At 37.4% G+C, this 17,530-nt stretch overlaps 1 protein-coding gene and 1 long non-coding RNA gene across 34 annotated transcripts in view; one reads left to right on the top strand and one right to left on the bottom strand.

Annotated features, from left to right (window-relative positions):
• GALNT18 (polypeptide N-acetylgalactosaminyltransferase 18) overlaps positions 1-17,530 on the top strand; it is a 298,270-nt gene that overhangs the window by 273,920 nt on the left and 6,820 nt on the right. For 3 of the 5 annotated variants that reach the window (XM_046941603.1, XM_046941602.1, XM_046941604.1), the window contains 2 exons: positions 7,836-8,000; positions 10,788-10,928. In XM_046941603.1, the coding sequence (XP_046797559.1) occupies positions 7,836-8,000; positions 10,788-10,928 (306 nt within the window). The remainder of the gene's footprint in view (positions 1-7,835; positions 8,001-10,787; positions 10,929-17,530) is intronic. The other 2 variants (XM_040700821.2, NM_001199584.2) reach the window with 2 other exon arrangements.
• The window catches only part of LOC107053374, a 282,583-nt gene that overhangs the window by 27,944 nt on the left and 237,109 nt on the right, over positions 1-17,530 (bottom strand). For 5 of the 29 annotated variants that reach the window (XR_006939423.1, XR_006939426.1, XR_005860577.2 and 2 more), the window contains one exon: positions 29-15,881. This is a non-coding gene — a long non-coding RNA (uncharacterized LOC107053374). The remainder of the gene's footprint in view (positions 1-28; positions 15,882-17,530) is intronic. The other 24 variants (XR_006939414.1, XR_006939417.1, XR_005860578.2 and 21 more) reach the window with 24 other exon arrangements.

Below are 17,530 nucleotides of genomic sequence, written 5' to 3' on the forward strand. Positions count from 1 at the left end.
AACAGGTTATACTTTTCATTCCTCTTACCTTGGTGAGAATAGGAGCAGAGGGAAGGAGCAATGTCTGGGGCATGAGTGCAGTATTTTGGTCTGGCACGTTTCAATTTTCCTTGCAGAACTTTGTGAACTTTGCAATTTATTCATGAACACAGGCAAGATCAATGCTAGTTTTTGCAGGAGGTCAAGATATACAGACTTTTCATTTAAATTCTAGATGCTGACTTCTTTCTCTCTGGTTATCATTCACTGTCACCACCCTGCAAACAATAGAGCCACTACTTCAGGATACTTGGTAGGCAGGAAAAGTGCTATTTTTCAGATGTATTCCACTTAGGCTGCATGTATATATCTCCATTTAACCTTGGAAGACTTAAAAATGTTTCAGGAAAGATATTTTCCTTTCAGGATGCAGTTGGATTGGATAAAATTTCATGAGTTTCTGCGAGTCTCTACATAGACACCAACAATAAAGACTGAAAAGTATCAGTTGAAGTGATAGACTTTGCTGCCTGAAATACATCCTCTACAGCTAAGAAATAATGTTTTCATTTTCTATAGTCTAGTTTATAAGAGGATTTGCTTTGACTTTCATGTTGTCTATTTAAATCATCAGAAATTCTTTTTTCAGTTTTTTTGTTTAACTTGGTTTAAAAGCAGAAGTACTTCCACGTGCTCCAGAGTGAGTACACAAGGGTAACTCTCCTTTGTTCCCAAGGAACTGAAAGCTGCAGTGTCCAAATAGTTGCTTTCACTCCTGTCCACTCAATAGCTATGCAAAAGGCCCTCATCTGTTAAAGGAATCAAGCACAAGCTTATAGTGAAATGTAAACGACACCTTGACCTTTTATGAAAAGAGAAAAACTCAACTGCCAAGGATGGACAGGTGCATCGGGGGACAGTGAATTTGTCTGCAGATGAATATATGTTGATGGAGAAGAAAACAGGCTAAGATTCTGTAGGAGCCTGCAAAGAAAGCTTTGAAAAGTAAGTAGAGAATTTTTGGGAGACTGAAAGGGAAAATTCAGGTAGGACAGAATCATAGGATGGTTTTTTTGTTTTTGTTTTCTTGGTAGAAATTGTAGAGATCTTCTGCAGAAATTAGAGCAAAACAAAGAGTAGCTTTAAGGAGTAAATCAAGCAAAATTTTCCTTTATACGGGTCTTGTTAATTCGGTAGTTACCAGCATTAGGAAAACTATGGAAGTCAGTATTGAAAGTATATATAAAAGCATTGAATGGCAGTTCTATTCAATTTTAAAAGTTGATCTTAAGAAAGAAGAGTTTTGGATGTTGTTTTAAATAAAATCAAAGTAGAATGCCAGAGTAGGCAACAGCAGCATTAGGCATTCCACTAAACTATAGGCTCATGAATTTAAATTAAAAAGACAAAATCTGACTCTGAATTCCAGTCTTTTTTCTATTAAAATAATATGTTAACATTTTTTTTCTGGCTTTAAGCATCACACTATATTATTTAAAGTTCATGAGCACCTTGGCTTTATTGTAATCAATATTGTTGCTTGGAGTTTGAAAGTTAATTAGCGTATGCATGTGAAGGAGAGTACGTCAAGTAACCAGTATGTTGGTGGGCTAACTCAGTAGATGCAAATCTGAAGGTTGAAGTGAAGTAGTGAGTATTTCCCTTCCTGTATGCTTTATTGTTTTAGTCTTGATTGGTATTGTTGCTACCGTTGGTATACAGCTGTTTGTCAGCTCACCAGTAAGACAAGTTTCGGAGTGAACTGAACCTTGACTTGAATAAAACATGGTTGTAATTGTTTCAAAGTTGCATAACGAGGCTGTAATCACTGAAAACCTACCTCAGAAAAATAACATGAATCTTCTAGAATCCGGCCTGTCACTAACATTTCTGAATTGTTTTGGTAATTCTCAGCCTGTGTTCTTACGTTTGTACTCCTTCAACGGTAGGATTTTTAGGGTAGCACAAAACACAGTGACTGTGCTGTCCCGTAGCCACAGTGACTCTCTCTCCAGTTACGTCATGTGAAGTGTGTGTGGAACTGCAAAGGATAACTCTTTGGGTGTCTGACCCAGAACAAGTCTTATAAATTAATGTATAAGTACATCTGGGTACTTATACACACCTGTTTGACAAAAAATTGTGAAGGTCACTGTGTATTTAAGATGGAGAATTAAGCAGAACAAGGATGTTTGTTTAAATGCCCTCAGTAACCAGGGTATAAGTATCTAAGGGTATGTTCCAAAGCATAATTTTGCACAACAGTTTCATGTTTCTAATACCATGCCAGCTGTGCCTAAAAAGAGTAATTCTGCTCCATGTGAAATTACTAGCTTGTAGAAATAGCAGCTGCTGATGGATGCTATTCTTCCCTGACTAGTTGATATTTATAGCAGGGTTTCTGCAAGAAGGCTCTTCCCACATGAATAATAAATAGAAAAACACTTGATTTTCATCCTAGTGATATATTTGTGTTATTCATAATGAACTTGAATTCTGTGGAGAGTTTTCTTGTTGGAGAAGCAAGGTTCTTTCTTTGAGGTGCATTTATTTAACAGGTACTGCTGGGAAGAAAAAAGTCAGGAACAGTGTAAATATTTGAGCATCAGTCGTTCTAGATAACATAACTAAGTCTGGATTTACTGGAATCCACCAGACTGCTCTTTAGCTGGAGTTATACTCCAGTATGAATCTGCTGTGAAACTTCTGATGTAATATGTTAATATTACTCCTAACAGTAAAAGACTTAATGGATTCAACTGAAAAAAAGTTACAGGTCAAAGATGGAATAAAGAAGTGAGGAATTGGGCTTCTTATCCCTCGTAGTCGTTGTGCCAAAAGCAGGGTAACAAATACTGCTGTTGGTGAGCATTAAGTTTGCTCATTATAAATGCACAGTCATGTACAGTTCTCCAGAGCGATTTCATCTGGGAACATTGCCATAAGGATTACAAATGGCTTTCAGCCTGAAAATTGGTGTGTATTGCTTTAAAATTCCTTTGGGAGTTGGCAATTTATCCTTCAGATAATTGTCGTGTGTTAAGTTGAGCATCTTACTGTAACTTCTTGCTAAATTTCTTGCAACATGATAAACCGACTCCTATGAATAATTTACTGGAACTGGCAACCCAGTTCAGCTCTGAGGTCTTTGTCAGCTCTGGGGGCTCTTCAAAATTTAATAATAAACTGGGAGCCAAAAATCTTATTGCACTTACAGTCAGTGGAATTTCAGTGTTAATTGCAATGGAAATAACCATTTGACCTTTTAGGGCAAAATGCTCATGAACAGAAAATCCACACCACATCGTTGTGAAGACAAAGCAATATATTTGTGTCCTAATAAGCAAAGCTCATTTACTCTTGTACCCGAGCTATCATTTGTGTTTGTGTGTGTGTGTGTGTGTGCGCGCACGCTGATTTTGTGGTGTTTGAAGTATTTTTACTGTGCAAGAAAACTTGACTGAGTTAACTTGTGCCTTCATTGCTCTGATGGCAGATTTAGGATGTGTTCTGGGTTGCAGCTCTGCAGCAAAGTACGTATGCTGTGAGTATCCTACCAAAGTTCTACATCATTCTAGCTCTACAGGAAATTGGCAATGGAAATCCAGTCGGTAATTTTCTAGAAAAGACAACAGCAGCTTCCAGTCTGCCAGACCCTGGCTTGCTGGCTGAGCTGTACCACTGAGGTGTGTCCCCAGTTTTGGCCACTGGCTGCTTCAACAGAGCCTCATTGCCTCATGACGGAACTGCAGAACTACCTGGGGATTTTGCAAGCGAGCTTTGTGTGGTTCTGCCGTGTAAACAGAAGCAGCCAACTCTAGTCAGACAAGCTCTAACATCAGCAAAGAGGTACGTACCAGCTAGATGCGTGGGCTAGATTCAGTGGGCATTATGCCAGCCCGAACCTTCATAAATAGCAAATGGTCTTTGCTGATGTTGAGCATTCTTACATAGATCTTTTTGCTCTGCCCACTTTATGCCTCCAGCACATGCATGTGCTGTGCACTTGTGTATCCTGGTGAGTGTAGCTTAGCAGAGGGTGAATATTTTTTGGCAGTTAGGTGGCTGGCTGTACAAGTGAAATGTTAAGATTACAGCTGAAAGCGGAGTTTGTCAAGGAGGAGATGATGTGGAACAGAAGAGTTAAAGGAACTTCTGCTCTGAATGCAATAATTAAGAAGCAGGGGAGACTGCAACTCCAGGCATAAACTCTTCTATTCCTCTTCCATGCTGATTTGCTACATGAATTTGGATCAAGAGAGATGGAATCCTTAATTTCCCCTAAAATGAGCAAGGATGTGCTTGGTCCAGTGGTAAATAAAGGGTGGAGCTGCTTCTCCTTTGTTCTGGAGCTGGTCTGAGTAGCAGAATTGTATACAAATTTTTCTTTTCATTGCAGTATTTTCTTTTCATTGCAGTATTGTATTGATATTCAAGCAGATCTTTTTAGACTTAGAATATAAAATAGAAAAATATAATTTACAGCAAATCAGTTCACCTGAAAGGGGGGTGGGAAAAATAGGATTCTGAATTTTCCCTAATAATTCATAGCTATTTTAAAGATGTCTTGAGAGTCCTAGGCTGGGCAGCTGTTAACTACCTCTCATTTGTGTTTTCATATTTTAGCTGTCTTCTTTGACAGAAAATGTTTAGAACATGTAACAAACATACTGTGACTAAACCTTTCTCTTGACCTTATGAAGAACCTGGGAAACATTTCATTAGTCCTGTTAACGTGGTACTGTCATGGTTTTGTAATTTTGCTATTGGTATTCCACATCATAACATCATGGACAAAAGAGAAGAACAACTACGTATCCCAGAGGACCTCACGGTCAGAGAAGGAAGATACATCGCGGAAGATACGTCATCTGGTTGCGCGCGGTCTTTTTTCACTTTCGCTTGCTGCCAGGGAGAGGAGTGGGTGTGCTTCCAAGCTGTGCGTCTTCATCAAGTAGGGCTTTCCATTTTGGAAACTCTCTTTCTCTCTCTCATTTCATTTGCTTTATTATCCTTACTTTCAATTAGATTGTATTATATCGTCATCTTGCATTCCAACATCATAGTTAGTAAAATAAGTTCTCCTACTTAGATCATTGCCGCTGCTCCATTTTTTTCGGCAAGCCAGGGGGGCCCACGAGCCTACTGCCCCCCTGTTATGGGCACAGATCTATCTAGATAACTCCATGACAGGTACCAATCACAGTTTGCTTGTCTTATTTGTCTTAATATGGATACTCAGAGTAGTAGGAGGTAGAAAAACAGGAACTGAAGCAGTGACCCTAGAGTAGTGACCTTCTAGGAAAATAAAGAAAGCTAAGGAATAACTCTTCCTTTAAGTGGAAGATATAGTTTTCATGGCAAGAAGAAAATTGCAGGAAAAGCTTTTTCAGAAAAAAACAAAAACAAACAAACAAACAAAAACACCTATACCAACTCTTACTGTCCGGATGAAAATTAGTTATGATCAGTTATGAAGCTGTTCTTAAAAACAAACAAACAAAAAAGAAAAAAGCCAAGGAAGTGAAACAGAAAGATTTGGGCAGAGTTATATGTCAAGCTTTGAAGGCAACTGATGTACTTTTCTTCAGCACCAGGTATGTAGGCTTCTGCTAATTTAATCCCTTACTTTCTGCAAACATTTCCACTAATAACACCAAGTCTTTGTTTTGAACAAATTCTTTTGCACTACTTTAATATGCTGCCAGCCTAGGCTTTCTGAGGATGTTTCTAGAAGGCAGCTGGACCTGTTGTGTGGGCAGGGAACACAGGAAGGAAGCGGCAGCCTCCAGGGCCAACCTGTCTGTGTGTAAGCTGCACTCTTCTACCTTGAAAGCATCTGGGGGGACTGTGGTCAGAGTTGTGCAAGCGTGTAAGGCTCAGGCTGTGTTTTGGCTCTGAGACCTGTCTAGTCACAAATCCTGTGAGTTTATAACTGATGGTAACGCTGAATCCTTGCAGTTTCACTTTTCTTGACCTATGTGACTTCCTGAAAATGATGCTCCCTTCCCATTGCCCGGGAGACACAGCAGTGCATCAGTACTATTACGGGGAAAAAATATACGGATAGTAAAGTGCTGTGGGTTATAGCAGATTAATGCGATGTAAGGAGGAAGCTTATTTTATTATAGAATAAGAGAGTTGGTTTTTTTGTGTTATTGTTTTTTGTGTTACTGTTTTTTGTGTGGTTTTCTTTTAAATCATCTACTCTGATCCCAATATCAGAACAAGGCTATTTCTGTGGAAATTCAGCAGCTCTGCAGGGAATAGGTGTGTGTGCTGCTGGTGTGAAAATGCATGGTTGTATTTGGCTGAGGCTTTCATTTCATGAGTAAAAGTGCAAAGACCCTTTGACTGAAAGCTCTCTCCATCAGCAGCCAGCCAGTGTTTTAACTTCAGTGGAAATAAGCACATTTTTAGCTACCAATTTCCAGTCCCTTGAACAAAGACTATTGAGACATTTGCTGTTTTAGCAGAACAAAACTCGAAGTCTCAAAACTCTAATTAGTACCGGAGCAACTGTTCAAAAATGACTCTTCTGAATTATCTCAACATTTCTATCCAGTTGGGTTAGTTGATGGTGATGTTGCAGTATTTTAGGAGCAGAATTGCTGGTAAGGTGTTTTGCTTGGGTATTCTGAAGTGTTTGAAACAAAAATACTTCGTTGTCCATTTTGTACTTAAGACTGGATGGCATAATTGATAATATTTGTTAAAAGTATCTTCTTCCTGAATAAGTGCTGCTATGGAGATTCATCTTTATAATAACTTATTTAAATTACAATTACATGCTCCTTTTTATTAGGGCTACATAGAAAGTAATGAAATGCAAGCATGGTTTTTATATGTAATATTTTTTCATATTACAGGTCATTTCATACTGCAGGTCAATTTAAACGATGATTAATAGAAAGTCACGTATGCATACCTAACAAGTACATTGTGAGATGGTACCTCGGGACTCTCCTATTCCGGGGCTGGGGTAAAGGAGCTGGGGGTTGTTCATAGTTTTCAGAAAAGCTGTCTGGTGAGCTACACAAACCAGTATCTTACTGTTCATTAGCAGCTGAAGCAGAATTTGAACAAGTTGTGTGCTTATAATGTGATAGAATTATTGGATAAACATAGTAATGAAAATACTGTGCATAATGGGTTCTATTCTGGAAGATGATGAGATATTATTGGATAAGATACGATAATATACAGTAGTACTATAATAGATAGTAATTATATTCATGGTAATATAATAATATCCATAATATTAGATAAGCAAAGCTATATCCTGAAATAGCTCAGTTAGAAGTAATAACCATCACAGTCAGCTTCAGTTTGAGTTTATTTTCCATGCTGATTATAAGCTGAAAGATGCCTGTCCCCGTGGTATTTGAGAATACAAGACTTTACACTTATTTTTCTGAACTGGTTGACACTGATAAGTGAAGTGATGTTATTGGGTAGGTTGAGCTGTTTGAAAGGTAAGTGGCAACCTGCTTATTATCTCTGCTAAGCATGATTACATTTGATTGTCCTATTTCTGTGAAGTTTTGCCAACAAACAGATTAAGGTAGTTTACCCAGCCAGGGCCATCATTTTGCTTCTGCCCTGCAGGATCCACTCAGACTGAACCAGACTGAATAGGAGACTAAATTCAGTAGTTAACTATTACCAACAATGTTTGTTGGTTAACTGTTAATCTTAAAATGTTATGTTGCTTCCTGTATGAATGGAAACAATTTAAAAGCAACCATAGGGTCAGCCTACTGCTATTCAGTACATTTATATTTGCCATTTGGTTTTTGGTGAAAGTGCTGCTTCTTTTTAGAGGCCACAAATCATGTTTGTGTTTCTTCTTGCAGAATGTTTATTACACAAGCAATCAGCAGCTCCATGTGGGTGTTCTGAGTCCCACTATTGACGATGATGACAACAGATGCCTGGTGGATGTGAACAGCAGGCCCAGGCTCATTGAATGCAATTATGCCAAAGCCAAGAGAATGAAGCTTTACTGGCAGTTTACTCAGGTAACTCTTAACAAACATTACAGAAGGTTCAGAAAACTGTGTTTCTGTATGTGAAGTGTGAATAATCAGTTTACCAACAAACCAGAACCATCCTTGTTAGGTTGGACTTTTCTTTGCACAGTGTGGGGAAGCTATGTTTACATTTAATTTCTATGTTAACTCTCAATAGGTTACAAAACTTTTATTATGTTCTTAGAGGTGTCAGTACATTATTTACTAATAAGCTTCTAAGATGTTTACTGTTATAGAATGAACCCAATCTAAAAAGAAGTGATTTTGTAAAGTCAAATGCAAGCTAACCTATTTAAGAAGGGGAAGGGTAAAGCTTTTAAATGTAATTTTTTTGGAAGTAGCAACTCAGAACAGGAAAGAATGGGTTGCAGTTGATCGTCTTGTGAGGAGCAAGTTTCTTTTTTTTCTTTCCTTGGTTTTTGATTAAAAAAAAAAAAAGTGCACATAAAAGCTGAGAAGTGATTTCACAGTGATGGGAATGTTGAGACACTTGAGACCAGGCTTAGTGCCCATACTTGACAGATGATTTAGAAATATAAGGGAGAACTGTAAGAAAAAGTTCTGCAAGTACTGAGGCTGGAACATGCTTTGTGATATAATGCTTACAGAGCTTGCTACTCAGTTTAGCTAAGAGGATGTGGCAGGGTGACTCAAAAGCACATCAGCATTTCCGCAGAGGGAGACAGGTTATCCTGAAAACAAAACAGGTTCCAGTGGCTGGAAGCTAAAGATAGTCAAATTTGATCTTTCAAAAGAGGATAAGACTTTCTAAAGGTAAGAACTAAGATGGTTAGCACATCAGGTACTGTCTTACCTGTTTCTTAGGACAAATAAAATAAGATTACAATATTTTCTAAAAACAAATACTAGATTTAGCTCCTGGACAAAATTCAATAGCTGAATAGTTTGAATAGTCACAATTTCTCCTCTCCAGTTTTGACTGTATGCATCTGGTTGAGTGCTCCTTTTCTGTGAAATATGGCACAGTCGTCTTTTCTCACCAAAACCTAAGTTAGTGATATGTAAGCCCTTGGGCTGAGGCCCAACATTATGGAAATTTTATCCTTGCATTTAATTTCTTCTGTAACATCCATGTTTGCAAATGTATTTTTGGCTAGCTCATCAGGTTTTTTTTTTTCTTTGACTTAAAGAGTTATTGTTTAGTATATTGGGACACTGGTGGTACAGATTAACCTCTATATATTATTGTGCAAAGACCATTTGAATGGTGATCAGTAAAGCATACTGTTATCATAATTTGTGCTTATACTTGAACATAACTCAGATATTTGTCTTTAAAAGGTAACTCACAAGTAGTAGACTTTGAACACCTAATCTGGATAGATATCCCAGCTTTCACATCTGTTATCTTAAGGGCAAAGTTTTAATCATTTCTTCTCTCAAATTTTAACAATTATCTTGCCAGGGGATGAGGGTAATTTGGGGATGTTTCACTATGGCCGTATCTGAACCTGATTTCTTGGTACCATTTTTTGAATGCAGAATTAACATATTTCTTTAGGTAGCCTTTTGGTAACATTTTTCAGTAGTGTCTACATATTCAGTGATTGCTGCTTAGTGACAATTAATGGTTTCTGCTCCAGGATACTGCTGCCATTTTGTCATACTCAGTACATTAGAGCTCATTTGGTGTGCAGTAGTAGGATGTAATTAGTTAACTAATAAGAAAAAAAGTAGTCTGTCTGTAACTCCATTTAATAGCACTGTACCTTCTGTGGGAGATGAAACTCAATTCTGTAGATTGTGCTTAAATCTTCTACAAAAAAATACTACCCAGAAGAAAAGTTAATTAGTAATTCATCATAAGGAAACAAAGAGACAAATAAAATAATTAAATGTTTGATGTTCAAAAAGGATTTTGTTAATACTCCTGCTAATTAAAATGCTGTTGTTTCTCAACATACAGCACAGTACACAGCCTCTGGTGTATGCTGTAAGCTAAAAGAAAACTAATGAGAATGATCAACTGATGAATTCTATTTGAAAAGCTCTAGGTTAGTCTGGGGAAAGGATGCATTTCTGTGAATGCTCTGGAAGATGCCTGAAAAGGATAGGTTTTTTATTACATTTTGAAAGTTCTGGTATTTCTTTTCCATATTACGCAGTGAGCAGGACAACTGAAAATAAACAGGACTGTAAGTATTGATATTGACTGTAGTCTTGAAGTCTGTGAAACATTAAAATGTAGATGCTGGCAATAGCTGTTTTATAGCACTGTCTCTTGTCTGTTAGCATGCTTTGACTTTCTCTGGTCAGACAAGAATTGTTATTAGTAGCATTTATGCTATAAATAATTTTGAAAATACAGCAGTGCAAGTGGAGAATTGAGTCAGAAGGAAAATGAGAAAGTCTCTCTGACTTCCAAACCAGAGAAGTGTAAACCATCTGATCTAAATTTCCCTGCATTCCAGACATGAATGCAGGGAAAATCAGTAGGAAATCATCCACACTTGAATCAGTATTTTCCCTGCATTCCAGAGATGTATCTTAAAATTTGAATGAGGATACTTTCTTGTTGTCTTACGAAATGCACTCTATATCCTAAGAGGTACCATGATAGTCTGTGGTGGAGCAACGGTCTGAGGAAAGCTGATAAAAGGCTGTATAGCTTTTTGAAAAATGCATTTTTTCAGATAAGGTACTTCATGCTGGTTGACTGGACAGAAGCCTTTGGGAGACTTTGTGGTAGCTTGTCTGTACAGAACAAAATTGTATTGAGCGTTCAAAGCTTGTGGTCTGTGTTTGTATAATCAGGATCCATCTGAGCAAGTTTCCATGCTCCACAGCTTTGTACAGCTGCCAAATGCAATGAGAGCCAATACAACGTACGCTTCAGTGACGTTTGTGCTTCCAAGGCTTCTTCGAGTGTTTATAACTGCAATTATGCCAGATCATGTAAGTTAGTCCTAAACAGACTCTTATTAACTGGGTAGTGTTCAAGAATTCTGTTGTCATGTTGTCTGTCAAGTCTCCTCCTCCTAGGGAAGTGCTTATTTGGGGGATACTTAAATGCTGTAAGTTTGAGGGGTTTGACACTTCACCTAGTTCTGTGTGTCTCACCACTTATTCATTTAATCAGAACAAAACTAGGTCTTTTAGCAAAAAGCTAAGCAATTGCCAGAAATGACACAAAGCAGTGAGGTTATGAGCAAGAATTACGTGGTAGCAAAGAGGTGGGAATTCTACTACAATGCTAATTTATACGTGGTATCAAGAAACCTGTTCTGGCATCAAGAACCATTAAGAACGCAAAAACAAAGATTTGCCACTCAGTGTTCCCTATTGAGTATTATTCATGACAGTATTTTCTAGATTTACTTACTGTAATTACTGCAGTCACTCTGGGATGATACATGGTTTGAAGGCCTTGGTTGTGATACCATCCTGGCAGTAAGCGATTAATCCTGCTCCTAGCCTGTGAGCTCTTTATGGCAAGGAACAGGTGCACATGCAGTGTGGTGGCAGCAGCGGTCTCCCCCCTGTAAATCAATACTTGCAGGGAGCGTCCAAACCTACAGCGCTTGTCCACAACAGTTGCTGTCCACACGTTCAGTAAATCTGCTGTCCTTGGGAGTACTGCTGCACCAATTGTCTTACATCATCTATCCTGTGACAGACGAGGTACTCTGAGATGTAGGTCATGCAGGCTGATGGCCCTAGATGTTTAACTCCTTGTTATACCTTTCAGTGAGAAGCACATAAGGCCAAAATTGTGCCATTCTGAACCAGTCATCTGATACCATTAACTTTCTTATTTGTACTGAGAAATAGAATATTTTAAATGCTGGAGCCAGGCATTTATTTTTAAGAAATTCCTCAGTTTCTAGTCTGATTTCTCAGCTTTATTGCAGATAGAAAGGCAGTTGCGACATAATGTGAAATTTCTCTCTAAATACATCACCTGGGTGACAACAGTTATATACGTAGAAAATTGAGAAAGTATACTAATGGCACACTAGGGCCCCTCCAGCAGTATAAAAAAGGCATAAGGAATATATTTTTCCACAGTTGCTCTCTAACTTGCAGTATCTTAATGAACTGCATGTTTATCTTCAGTTGAGTGGGGTTGGGACTGTTTTTTATCCTTCTAACCAGGCTTGCTCTGCTGTCATTATTTGCTGTTGCAAGAAGCATGTCAGGAGAGGGCTATGTGGAAAAGAGTTATGAGAAAGGACATGAGGGAGAGGTAAAAACCTAATGAACAAATAGTTCTAAGGCTGTTCCACGTTCAATTCTTTTCAGTACAGCAGGCTCTGCTAATTTAATTCACCTTCCAGCTACATAAAGGTAAGCAGAGGTTCTATCTATATGGATGGGCAACTCACGCAGACTCCTGGGAGGGAGAAGCTGTGCAGACCACATGCTCAGCACTGTCCTGTATTCGTACGCACTCAAAGTCACAACTCCCTGCGATAATTGCATTGCTTTTACCTGCAATGAAGTGCAATTCCAGGCTGTGCAAGAGGATTCTGCAGGAAATCTTCCCATTCAGAAGTGTTCAGAGAAGGTGGTTTATTCCATCTTGAGAGGCTGTAAGTAAAGTTTGTTGCTGACAACTGTAGTTACTATGCACATAATTTTCAAAAGTTATAGCGGGAAGATAAATGGAAGATAGAAGGGAGCAAATGATCTACTCAGTTGTTATAGCATGCCACATCATATTTAAATAGGTGTTAAATAGATCATATCTATTTAATCTATAGAATTTATATCAGTGTAGCTGTGTAAAGAACGAACGTACCTTAAGGTTACTGAATGTGTTTCCATCTTGTTCATCCTACAGATGTTGGCTTTTTCTGGATCGCCTTTCTCCATTTTCTTACTTGCCTTTATCTCATGACACTATAAGATGTGCAATACTACCACTAGCTTGAATGATTACCTACAACCACATCTAAAACAATGCAGAGTACAGACCGCACGCAGAATTAAATGGGAGGCTTATGTACAGAGTCTGTTTAGTTCATATTTTATATGCCCGCTTCCTGAGTTTATAAAGGAGGAGCTAATGATGATGAACAGTGCACAGTTTTCTTCTGATGTCCACTCCCAATTTTCAATCTATATGTATTAGGCAAGGACATCTTTGTACAACAGGGATATTAACAGCAGTAGAGCTGTATCTAGGGAAACAGATGCCCCTCAGAAATTCTTCAGATTTTTCCTTTATCAGGGCCACATGACAGAAAACAAAATGATTAATTTATCAAGAATTTAAATTTCTTCTGTACTTCAAAACCCCACAGGATGCAAATACGCTCAATTTGTATTTGCTGTATTAAGACATGCTATATTACTATGCAGCTATATAATTATGCATTGTTAACTGCCCAGCAGCTCAGAACACAAAGTTATTGTGATCTTATATAAAAAAACAAAAGAGTTTGATATCGCAGGAGAGAGAAAGACAAACAGAAGCTTAAATTATTCAATTAACTAAACCAACAGACTAGGATAGGACTTCTTGAATTATACCTTGCTATACCCCTAAAAACTCTTCAGTCTTATTTACACAGAATATAATTATTCAGAAATATAAAAACCTGAAAGTATTCTATTTTGAATCCTTGATTTCAGCTAATATACAAAAATGTATAGGCTAAAGAATCAGATTCAGAAAAAAAAATATATAAAGTGTTGTGTTTTAGTAAATGGTATTAAATCTCCTTGCAGTGTTGATGCAATTAACAGCAAAGGGTTGTTGTTGTTGTTGTTCTGTTGAGCCTTCTATTTGGAGTAATTTTTCAGCAGCAAGCTGTAGTCTTTGCAAATTAGGTGTAGAACTTACCAGCCAGAGTTTTTGTGACTGCAACAGTTAAAGGAGCTTTTAGTAGGTGCATTTCAAGTCTTTTCCAGCGTATCACATTATGCAGTATTTACTCTCCTGAGGACTACATTTAAGCTCCAAAGATGCTTGGGCTGAATTAATTTAAAAGAAAGCTAACACATACTGTGTTTTTCCTTAAAAACAGATATCCTATTTGCATATTTAGCATGTTACTATTCAACACCACCGTTATTTACAGAGAAATTATTTGTTCTAGTCCAACCCAATATTCCTAGTTTGTGACATCCAGACAGGCTCTCCAAAAACTGCAGAAGGTCTCAGCAAGGTCTATTACAGACATGCAAGAGAATGTCAAGCCTCTAATGCAATTTTACTGATAACCATCATGTACTTTCCCACCTGGATTTCACGGGGTCTGATCTCAGTTCTAGATTCTTCCTCATTATTGGACCAATTATTGAACCAATCACTTCCTGGTTTTTGGAGTTCTACTTTTGTTGGCTGTGAGACGCAGGTATTCTTCCTTTGGAGTACAACCATTTCTCTTAACTTCCCAGGCAAAAACAAAGCTCTGCTCTGATGAAATCAGTAGCAGTTGCATCTTGAATTCCAATGGAACGTAAGTAACTTTGGTTACCAGTCAACATTCTACAGTCCAATTAAAGATGAAAATATGGAAAATACTTTAGAAAAATGTTTACTAAGTAAGCAATTAAATTAGGATGCAATGATGATATATATGACAAGAAAATAAGGTTTATTGCTAAGTGAGATGATCAAACCACCAAGACTGATACCTTGAATCTGGCAGTGACAATAGCTAATATAACAGACAAAAAACAGATTTTTTCCATTACTGTCTGAACAAACTGTGCAAGGTCTGCACTGCAGCAGCAAGGAAATTCTCATCCCAATATCAATTCTTATCAGCTTACGGCATTCTCTAGAAGGTAAGGAAAAGGCTATTTTCACTAACCACATACTGTAACTGAAGATCCCCAGAGCCCAACCTAAATTCCCACGTTAGAATACACAGATCAATTGAAATACTAGTGTAAATTCATTTCTTAATTTTCTTCACTTGGCACTCAATTTATTTCTTGGTTTCTAGACATTGGTTTAATCATAAGCATATAATGACAATGCAAACAGTTCTGTTTCTGGGTAAAAATGAATTACAAAGCCCTCAACACTGTGCGTTCACATTAGAAAACCCAAACGAGTGAAATGCCACCGCCCCTAAAGAAAATAAAATTTCATTCAATATATTTTTTTCAATATATATATTGAATATATTGAATTCAATATATATATATTTTTTCAATATATATTTTTATATATATATTTTATATATTTTTATTAAAACTTCTCTTGTTTTAATAACCCTAAATTATAGGCATCCCAACACACTGCCTAGGGCAAATGTCTATCTTAAAGAAAAGATAAAAAGTCTTAGGGGTTTCTAACAGTGTTGAAAGGAATTTCTCATTTGGTCTATGATGATTAACTAGCTATCTCCATACGCTAACGCTAGTGGTAATAATGTGAACTTTTCATCCAGACATTAATTTTTTTAATGCGGTGTTAGAACATTTTCATCCATATGGAAAAACAGAGAAAGAATGAGGTAGTAAGGTGCTCCTAGGCATAACCTTCAGTGGCATGCTGTGAAAGGGTTTTCTCCATTAGCAACCTCACACTACATCATGTGCACACAATAACTGGGAGGAAAGAGATGTTAACAAGCATTTTCCACAAGTTAGCAACACGGAAAGAACTTATAAAGCAACATCTATGCAAATGATGAATTCTTCAAAATCGAACAAAAAGGCAGAGCCTAGAAATACACATCAGAGATCAGAAAATTAATTAACTAGATTAATTACCTTGTCCAGCAAACTGCCTCCAACAGTGATCAATGCTTGCTGTTTCCCAGAAAAGAACTCTTCAGAGCCAGAGGCTCACAGCAGCACCGTAAGGGGGTGTTACTTCGAGAGCCCTGTTGCGCTCCCTTCATGAAGGCTCCCATTTGTTTTGTCCAGATGATGATCTCGTTGTGCCTATAAAAATTTGTTTTTAATCAGTGCTCTTAAAAGTAACCCAGCCCATTAAAAATAAAGTCTAGTCAGTCACTGAACATTGATGCCTGTGGCAATTAATTTGATAGGTTTCCTAAATTCACAGAAGGCACAATAGTTGCGCATTCTTAGTTCTAACAGTTGTTAGACCTTAGAGAGGTTATTTACCAGGTTCCCACAGTTATTCATACGTTCTGGAGCAGACTATTTTCATTTACATACTAAAAAAAGATATCTAATTTTTACTTCATTTAGTATATTTTTAAATTCCTCACCATTCAGCAGATGTCAACACGTGAATCACCTGTCTCACCAGCACATACTCCTGGAGCTTACTGCCTTCAACTTTTATGACTGTCAGCTCTCAAAAAGGCATCCAATTTATTTCTAAATGAATTGTCCTATCAACTTTTTACTCGGGACAGCAGCTGTATTCAGAGATGTGATGCTCTTCATTATCAATAGCATAAGGCTAGTTCTTCCTTTTCTACACTCTTATAAGGTAATCCCAGCTACCTGAAGATCAATGCAAATATATCATCACTGGGAGTTGTTGCCGAAGCCAAGCCAAACTATTTTCAGCTACAAAATCTGCATTTTGCTGCAATTATTAAGACTGTTTTTCGACCTTCCCCCTTTTTATTATTGTTTTTCATTAATTATTCAACACTTTCCTGTGTTAAAAAAATAAATAAATGCCTACAGTAAGTGTTTCTGCCACCTATTTTTCTGGTATGACAGAAAGATTTCCTGGCCACTACTGACATAATAAAAGATGTGTCTACTGTCTGAAAAATCTCTAAACATCTTTCCAGTTTAGGTAATGTATTCTATCCAAAGCCTGCTTCAACTTTCTTAGTTTTATCACCATTTGCTATGGTGAAATTCATTTTCAAATTATCACATCTTAAAGAGGTTTTTCGTGTTTCAGTCAGGGCTCAAATATATTTTTCTGTGAGGCAGTATTTTCTAAATCTTATTATTAACAATGGCCCTTTGTAATCTGTTGTGATGCAGTTTGATTTATGCCTGCAAAATATTACGGGCAGGCTTAAATCTATACATTCTTTTTCTGATTTTTATGCTGTTTTTTCTGTAATTTGTTTTCCATTCCAATTACATTCTCTGTCTGATGCTGCATTTCCTCCTGCCCAGTTTAATTGCTCTTATTTAAGTACTTTAATTAACAGGACTGTTTTTTCCACATCCTGTAGATTTAATACTCATTTAAATAGCTGTGCTTGGAACCTGGACTCCTCTACACTCATGCAACCAATCTAGTTTAAACAAAATGGAAAACGATCAGAGTCCACTCATTACTAAAATGTACTTTGGATGTGCCAATAAGGCTTCATCGTTTCATTTGTCACAGCTGCAGTAGTAAAAATTTGTTACAGCGATATGAAAATCTAGCAATATGAAAATCTAGCATTTATGATTAGATTAAAAACTGAACAGTTAGAAGTCTCAGTAGTAAAACAAAATGTGAGGTAAATGGATTAAATTGATGTAACTGCTGAATGATGCATTTTCAGAGGATGTTTCATAATCCTGACTCCTCGGTACTGATACATGCATGTAAGACCAGTACCCAGACGGCTGCCTGACAACACAGCATGAGTGCTGGAGGA

The sequence above is a fragment of the Gallus gallus genome, chromosome 5 (assembly GCF_016699485.2).
Source record: "Gallus gallus isolate bGalGal1 chromosome 5, bGalGal1.mat.broiler.GRCg7b, whole genome shotgun sequence".
NCBI lineage: Eukaryota > Metazoa > Chordata > Aves > Galliformes > Phasianidae > Gallus > Gallus gallus.